The following is an 8,703-nucleotide window of genomic DNA, read 5'->3' as shown; positions in this document are numbered from 1 at the left end:
AAGTAGCACTGTGACTTCTCTGGAGCTAGGAGTCTCACTTTTGCCTCTGGTTCTATCCAGCTTTTAAATGGGTGTAAATAGCTGTGGAAACCATAAAGCCTCGCACATCCATCAAAAAATGGAGAACAAGCAACTACGATGGGTACGAAAATAGCCGTGATCAGAAAAGTATATTGTGTTCAGCTAACTTAATATTTGTTTGAGCTGGGTTTAGTGCATTGTGCCTGCAGGAGTGACTGCAGAAAAGCAGACCTGTTGTTGATTCCACCACAGTGACACAGACCATTACAGACACACCAACAAAGAAGCCCTCCTACAGGAGCTGAGCTATAAATAACTCTACAGCGGAGATGCAATATTAGTGGGTGGATCAGAAGTTAGTCGTCACTTCCTATTTATAAAGCAAATGCAGTCAAATTTTACATCGTGGGTGATTCATACTGAGTGGTGAATAGCTGGGATTAAAATGGGACTTGTTTTGATGTGGTCCATTCTTGATTTCCTTTTTAAATGACATTTTCTCTAACGGTTAAGTAAATATTTTCAAGTGTCAGACATCTAATCAAATATATCATTTTTGAGTTCTCTTATTTGTTTTTATCTGCTTCAGGGAATAACATCTCTAATATGTCTTGCCAGACTGCAGTGAAGCTCTACAGATCTTGCCAAGCAGGTTTACGTCAGAGGCAGGCAAGGGATTCAGCATCACCCTACCAAGGAAAACATCTTTAACCTGGTTCTCTGTATTCTGCTGCCACCTAGCGGAGAAATGCTTAGGTTTTGATCATGATGGCACCTACCAAATCCTGGTATTTTCATGTCCCAATGTGTCTTTCATTTTCAGAAATGTTAACGTAAGAAGGTTTTGCCAATTGATAGCAACTACAACCACACCTGCCTTCTATTAAGAGCATTAATACATTAAAATATTCAGTGAATACTGTCATAAGGTTTAAACCCAGGTACTACATCTTTATTTAGAAATCACATCAGAGAAAATCTAGCCATAGCCATAGAGGAAAACAAGTATCATATTAATCCCCCAAACAAGAAAATATGTCATAACATAAACATAATCGATCAATAAAACAATAATCAGATAATATAAAGTAAAAACAATTGCTATCAATAAAATGCTAAACGTGAACAACAAAATGATGATATTCAATTGTGGCCACTAGCTGTACACTGCACTGACTTTGGAACATGAGTGGTTTCAGTGTCCTGGATATTTTTTTTTGTCTTCTGGAAATTAAAACTTGCACCGTCAAGCATGACCTTGCAAAAAACAAGCAAAACATTAAGTGTCATTAGTGAAGGCTGGACCATTCTGGTAACGCCCAAAGCATAAACAAGGTAACATCAGGGCTGGGTGGCTGTGCTCCAACCCAGTCCCAAATTAACCTCAAATGTCAAGTAAATTATTTTATTTTACAGTTTGACAATATAAAATGCAGGCTCTGGCCTACTCCAACAGCAAGGGCTTGACTTTGAAGATAAATACTCAAAGCTTGCCTGGCTTTGTGTTCTAAGAAGCGATTCATCTTATGACCAAACATGCCCCAAGCCTAGGATTATAAAGAGGATGTGTCACAAACCTGAAAGTAGCTCAGCAGCATTTGCATTGATATGTTTAACGGTTTAAATACATGTACGATGGTCAAATACAGTACTGAACATATTTTTAGATTCAAGAAAATGCTGTTTGATGAATGCCCACTGCATTGTGTTTTTAGTTATTCCTTCAAAACCTGTACACTTGTCCCACACAATCACTGAGCGACTTTCAAATTTGACCTATTCTCTAAAAATCCTTTCCTTTAAGCTGCCACGCAGTCAGAGAATGTCTCCATCATTTTTCAGACGCACTGTGTCACACTGAAGGCGAACGGCTGAAAGGAACATGCTCCTGACAAGTCACTAAAGTGGCATGCTGCTCTTCACACGCAGAGGCACAGAATCCATGGTAAGCTAAACACAGGTGGAACTGAAGTAAACAGGTTGTCTACTCTGTTCATTTGAAATACGTCATGTGTTTAAAATAATGAGCCTAATCTAAAGAAAACTACTGTTCAGGCACAACAATGAATACTTAAATATGACATCAATCTGTGCAGTCCTCACTGTATCAGTGGGATGAGAACACAATTACATCCACTACACTGCAAGCGAAGAAAAGGTAACTGACACATAATCAACTATCATGATATTGAATGCATTCAGTGCAACCAGTAACAGATACATTGGGTCAACATTCACAATACGGAAACACAAATACCACTAAACCAGTATGTTCGGCTCATTTAACAGCGGTATGGAGCACTGGCTGGTCGCTTTGCCCATGCCTGGATAATGATCATACTAAGCTCCACTAGCTCCTGTTACACAAACAAATAAAACAGCTAGCAAATATTCTTTAAAATGTGACTGATCTGCGTATTATCATGAATGTATTTTAATTACCATGAAAGTGTGGCACATGCCTTGTAGATCAGTGATGACAACTGTGTGTGAGACAGTGCTTAAATGCTTTAGCGAACTCTCTAAGAGCATTTCCAGCTGTTTCAATTGACTGCCCTGTGATACATCAATCAAAAGGTATTTTGGGGAAGTCTATTCAGCAAGAATAGATCAAGCACACCAATCTTTTAGTCAGCAAAGATCTAAGATCATTGGCCAGAGAGAGAAGGGGAGTGGGAGGGTGAAGCCAGAACTTCACTGACCACTAAGTCTGCAGGTGGTGGTGTGCAGCACAGAGGCAAAGGGGGCAAAGGAGAAGGAAAGGAGGGCACAGGACTGAGCCTTCCCACTCAACCTAATACCACTTCAAGGACTCAGGAGTTATCTGAGGGGACATGCTCTTCAAAGCCCTCACTCTCCCTAACCAATGCCCTCTCCAGGATGACCCGGCCCTCCTTGTACCGCTGACTGTCCTCAGTAGCAAACTCATAGATCCAACCCAGCTTGCTGTTGCAATTCTTGCAGCTGACGTCCCTCACCATGTGTCTGCCGGTGAGCATCACTCTGTCCTGCACCTCACTGTACTGGAGGTTCACCACCTATAGGGAGGAGTTTAAGTTAAAGTATAACTAATGAATGCCTGTATTTCATTTGGTTTAGAGAAACATGTCACAGATGGTGTGTTCATGGCTAATTTCACTGTACCTTATTGAAGAGGAAAGCTCTGCCTGTGGCTCCTGTGAATCGTGTGGAGATTAGCTCAGACCTATTAGTCAGGATTGTGTCACAGTTGGCACAAGAGAAGAGACGTGTTCCGCCGATGTGGTCCAAGAAGATGCGCCCCATTGTCTGTTTACCGGGATTGACTAAATTAAGGCTAAAACATGAGAAAATTAAATAGTACGCTATGTATTCTAAGACTGTATTCTGGACTGATTGTAAACAGTATGAAGAAAGTGACCCCTTATAAAATAATACCCTTTAGCTGGCCAAAGTAATAATGCATATCAGTCTCTAACTTTTTTCTGGCATGTTCCACAACACAGAATTGTTTTTTAATCAATCATTAACAATACAAGTTGAATACACATATATAAAGGAGTCATTCAATCTCTGTTCATCAAATAAAAATAAATACATTAAAACTTGGGTTTTTTAAAGATTTGTTTGTTTAGGAATATGTGGAAAACTATCTGAGCTCAGTCACTCACTTATCATAGCTGTTTTACAAGTTAAGAAAGAAAGAAACTTGAAATATCCAAAATAATTGTACCAAATAAAAAAAGAGGGTTGTTCTCAGAGATATTAAGGCATAAGCATAATTTAAGCATGATTATGGAAAAACAAACAAACAAACAAAAAAACAGTTTCTGTTATTATCACAAAAATCTATTATGCGTTCTCTCTATATGGACTGGGGAAGATGAATGCACTAGCTTACGATTCTTAACTATGTTTTGAATTGTACACATAATACAATACTTTGGTAAAATTGATAGCACAGCCACTGAAAGAGTATCAGTAAAAACATGAATGTTTCTACTGATACTGAGAAAAAGTACTGTTTTCTCAGTTCCCTTAAAACACAAATATAATCCTTAATAATAATAATAATAATAATCGAGATAAACAAAAAGAAGGAGCAAAGAGACAAAAAGCCACAAAAAATAGAATCAAATGGCTTTTTCAACTTGCTTATTGTTACTTTGATTACAAACAGCTGCCTTTGCCCATTTGTCTAATTTATTATCAAAAATACTGTCCTTTATATAACTGCTTACAGAAGCTTAATACATCCGTCTATGTTTTAAAAAATTCCTATAAATAGGATAAAAACATTTTCATTTCATTAATTTTTCATTCGTCTTTTCTATTCTCATCTCAGGTCAGGCTTTGTAAGAACCGGGATCAGTGGCACATCATCCCAGCCCTCTGAAAAATGCTCATCAATTCCCATTATTTTGTATAAAATTTGGTTTCTTTTGTTTGTTTGTCAGTGGAACATGTGGAAACTAAGGTGTAAATAATCTTAACAAAGAGCACTCCAGTCGCCTTGGCACAGTTTCTCCCTGTTTCAACACTTTAGTCGTTACAACCACAGAAGTACTTCTTGTTCCTGGATGCCTTGTTATGAGTAATACTGGCTGTAGATGGCAGCTGGGCTTTGCATGGTGTCGATGCAATTATGAATAATGGAAAACAAACGAAGCAGAGATTTTCCCAGCTACCTAAAGAGAATACTTCAGAGGATTTTCATTGGGATTTTAGATAACCTAACCGACTGGTTTCGTAAAAATGCACCGAGCCAGCGTGTGAATGGAAGCTAACGCCAGGTTAGCCATTCAGCTAACAGAGTCAACAAGCGACCACAAAACAGATAATTCTACTAAACTCCAAATGACGGCTGCCTACCTTTTCAAATTCGGTCTGGTGACACAAAATGTCGTGCCCAGCGATGGTGTCACCGACTTTTTAAAGTAAATTTCAGTCGCACATCTGCTGTTTATACCGTTGTCGTCGTCGTGGCTTTGTTTTTCTTTTTCAGCTGTTCCTGTCCTCTGAGCTGAGCTCCAAACTAGTATCAACATCCGGTTTGTGACGTAGCTCCCTCTGCAGCAGCGACATACGGGTTTTCCGCCAGGTGTCAGCATATAACATCTATTCTCAACTTCTGAAAAATATGCTCCGTTCTCATTAAAATCGTTAAAAAATAATACTGAAGCTTATTTTTTTAAAAAAAACAAACATAATATCTGGATATAACAAAAATTTTAATATACCAAATAAATAAAGAAAAGCTAAACTACAGTAACTCTGATCTGCGGGCAGTAATAATATAATAATAATGGATTGGATTTATATAGTGCTTTTCAAGGCACCCAAAGCGCTTTACAATGCCACTATTCATTCACTCTCACATTCACACACTGGTGGAGGCAAGCTACGGTTGTAGCCACAGCTGCCCTGGGGCAGACTGACAGAAGCGAGGCTGCCATATCGCGCCATCGGCCCCTCTGGCCTCCACCAGTAGGCGGTAGGTGAAGTGTCTTGCCCAAGGACACAACGACCAGGACAGAGAGCCCAGGGATCGAACCGGCGACCTTCCGGTTACAGATACGCTTCCCAACCCCCTGAGCCACGGTCGCCCCAGCCCCCAGCAGTCTATCCTTCAAGCTCGGTTCCTCTACCAGAGGCCTGGAAGGTTGAGGGTCATGCACTGTATCTTAGCTGTACCTAGGACTGCGCTCGCCTAGCTTGGGAGTCGCCGCACCTAGTGCTCCTATTACCATGGGGACCACTGTTACCTTCACCCTCCACATCTTCTTGAGCTCTTCTCTGAGCACTTGGTACTTCTCAGGCTTCTTGTGCTCCTTCTTCCTGATGTCTCTATCACTCAGAATCGCTACATCTATCAATATGGCTGTCTTCTTCTATTTGTCTACCACCACTATGTCACGGTGAGTGGGATGAGCCATGTGGAGGAAATGAAGGAGGATCCAAACGCAGGCAGTAGTGGAGAAGTGAGGGTGGTTTATTGAGCACAAAATAAGGACAAACAGCAAATGGAGCTCGAACTAAACTATACTGGGAAACAACTAAACTATAGCGCAGAAACCAGAACATGAACATGAAGCAGGGCGAGCAGAGGCAGACGATGGTAGACAGCAGGGTGAACACACGAGTGAGACACGGTGGTTACACAGACGGACCAGCAACTACAATGACGGAGGACACGACTTAAATACACACAGAGAAACACGGGAATTACACACAGGTGGTGGACACAGCTGGGAACAATCAGTAAGATGAGACAGAGGTAAAACTGAACACACTCACATGAGACGCAGACCTTCACAATAAAACATCACACGCAGGCTCGACATCGAGAGACAGACAGGAAATGACATATGAAACTAAACCCACATCTTAAACCCAGATAAACAGAAACATGGAACTCTAATAATAGACATCATAATCATCACCATAACACGACAAGAGAACAAGAACACAATCCCTGATGCAAACTTAAATCAAAACACAATAAACTCAAAATACTGGGTCCAACGGACCCAGAACCGTGACACACTATGTCCGGTTGGTTAGCCACCACCATTTTGTCCGTCTGTATCTGGAAGTCCCACAGGATCTTAGCTCGGCCATTCTCCACCACCCTTGGGGGCGTCTCCCATTTTGACCTCGGGACTTCCAAGCTATATTCGGCACAGATGTTTCTGTACACTATGCCGGCCACTTGGTAATGGCGTTCAATGTATGCCCTGCCTGCTTGCATCTTGCACCCTGCTGTTATGTGCTGGATTGTGCATCAGTTCCTGATGAAGCCTCTTAGGGTCCTGTTGATCTTGTATAGGTGTAGGCATTCCAGGATCCAGGTGTGGGGCATTGAGTCATAGGCCTTCTTGTAATCAATCCAGGCAGTGCACAGGTTGGTCAGCCTAGTCTTGCAGTCTTGGCTGACTGCTAGGTTTCGCGCCTCTGGTTTTCTTGACAATTCCTTTCTGTGCCCCGCTTACGTATTGACCCATGTGCCTGTTCATTTTAGCCAACAGGAGCTTCCATGTAGTACTGAGGCAGGTTATTGGCCGGTATTTGGATGGGACCGGACCGTACTGGGGGTCCTTGAGCATCAGGACTGTCCCGCCTTCAGTTAGCCATTCCGGGGGTCCATCCATCCATCCATTCGCTTCCGCTTATCCTTTTCAGGGTCATGGGGGGCGCTGGAGCCTATCCCAGCTGTCATAGGGCGAGAGGCAGGGTACACCCTGGACAGGTCGCCAGTCTGTCGCAGGGCTAACACATAGGGACAGACAACCATTCGCACTCACATTCACTCGCACATTCACACCTAGTGGCAATTTGGATTATCCAATTAACCTATCCCCACAAGTTGCATGTCTTTGGACGGTGGGAGGAAGCCGGAGTACTCGGAGAGAACCCACGCAAACACGGGGAGAACATGCAAACTCCACACAGCTGCTAATGTCTCTCGTCAATTAGCAGCTGGTTCATTTGTGCTCCCATACGCTCATGGAGTGCAGTCAGCTTCTTCAGCCAGTAGGCGTGAACCACGTCGGCGCCTGGTGCTGTCCAACTCTTCATACTGGAGACCCTTTCTTGGATGTCTGCCACTGTGATGGCTACTGGACCCTGTTCAGGGTGGTTGCTGTGGTCTGCTCTCAGATCCACCATCCACTGAGTATTGGGTTGTGTCCTTCTCCCATATGCTCTTTTAGTATTCTGTGGAGAACAGCTGGTTTATTCTCATGCCTTTGTTACGTAAGGCCCAAAATGGCCTCCGTACAAGAAAGTAGTAGCTCTAATATTGACCAGTAACGAACCACCACACGCACACTGTAATGGGTTACACAAGATTTATTTGTTCTTTCTCCGGGTAAAACTACTGGCTGAAGACACAACTCTGGCCAGGAATCCAAGGCCCAAAGCCACCACGGTCAGGGTTGTTAGCCTTTTCAGGCCTGACTTCGTTCGAGGCTGGGTCTCCACATCACATCCTGGGAGCTGGAACTTCCCCAAAACTGGTCCAGTTTCCTTGTCAGGGGCACAGAGAGTCTCCAGTCCAGTGTTTGTTTTCCTGCCTTCCAGCACATCCACTCACATCCCAATAAGAATGAGTCCTCCCTCCAACATCCTCAGTTTATTTTAAAAGCAAAACCAGGCCAGGTTAAAAATCTTTTCCATTAAAATGTGCACACTTCATCCTGGATCTTCGAGGCTTCCCTGCTACACTAATGTCCTACTAAAAAAAACAACGACAACCCCTACTTCCTGTTTCCTCTCCCCTTTATAGAGAAGGGCTCCAATCCTCCCCAATCAGCTGCTCCCTGTATTCAACTCCAAATAGCTGGCAGCTGGACTAGAGTAGAATCTCCACTCCCACATGGGTGTGGCCCACACCTCACATCAAACACAAACAAACACCAAAGCATGCAATTAATACAAAACAAAATCTAAAGAAATGCCAACCCAAAAGCTTAGTGGGGGATTCTCTCCATCCTTTTCCACCATGCTATACTCTGTAACACCTTCAATCTCTCTGGTGTATCTCTTCAAGCGGCTGGCCAAAGCTGTGAGTCTTTCCAAGGCTGTACTTCTTAAGCACCTTCTTTGTCACACTTTTCTGCAGATCCAATAGCTACCATATTCCACTGATATGGAATATGAGAAGCTGCAGCAGCGAGAGAACTGGGTGAACATGAAAAAAGA

The 8,703-nt window shown here is 42.7% G+C and overlaps 1 protein-coding gene across 2 annotated transcripts; it reads right to left on the bottom strand.

The window, feature by feature from the left end:
* Positions 1-946: 946 nt before the first annotated feature.
* On the bottom strand, positions 947-5,063 carry LOC147307094 (protein yippee-like 5). 2 transcript variants are annotated; one of them, XM_086275246.1, is made up of 3 exons: positions 4,873-5,063; positions 3,166-3,337; positions 947-3,059 (listed from the first exon to the last, which is right to left on the bottom strand). In XM_086275246.1, the coding sequence occupies exons 1-3, from the start codon at positions 5,046-5,048 to the stop codon at positions 2,835-2,837; spliced, it is 573 nt and encodes a 190-aa protein (XP_086131372.1). In that variant the 5' UTR covers positions 5,049-5,063; the 3' UTR covers positions 947-2,834. The 2 variants fall into 2 exon arrangements, with proteins under 2 accessions (XP_086131372.1, XP_086131373.1); XM_086275247.1 differs by having other exon boundaries at positions 3,166-3,309; positions 4,873-5,029.
* Between the last annotated feature and the right edge of the window lie 3,640 nt (positions 5,064-8,703).

The sequence above is a fragment of the Aulonocara sp. 'chitande type north' Nkhata Bay genome, linkage group LG19 (genome assembly GCF_057382095.1).
Source record: "Aulonocara sp. 'chitande type north' Nkhata Bay isolate Kocher_YH1m ecotype deep benthic linkage group LG19, A_spYH_male_GT1.1, whole genome shotgun sequence".
Classification (NCBI taxonomy): Eukaryota; Metazoa; Chordata; class Actinopteri; order Cichliformes; family Cichlidae; genus Aulonocara; species Aulonocara sp. 'chitande type north' Nkhata Bay.
Note: the sequence above shows the minus strand (reverse complement) of the source record. Positions and strands in the feature narration are given on the sequence as shown.

Bases quoted from the DNA above. Each gene is read 5' to 3' on its own strand.
- LOC147307094 (XM_086275246.1), bottom strand. From the start codon at position 5,048: ATGTTGATACTAGTTTGGAGCTCAGCTCAGAGGACAGGAACAGCTGAA. The intron at 3,338-4,872 runs GTAGGCAGCCGT...CTCATGTTTTAG, and splicing joins ACCAGACCGAATTTGAAAAG to CCTTAATTTAGTCAATCCCG. The intron at 3,060-3,165 runs GTACAGTGAAAT...TCCTCCCTATAG, and splicing joins GAGCTTTCCTCTTCAATAAG to GTGGTGAACCTCCAGTACAG.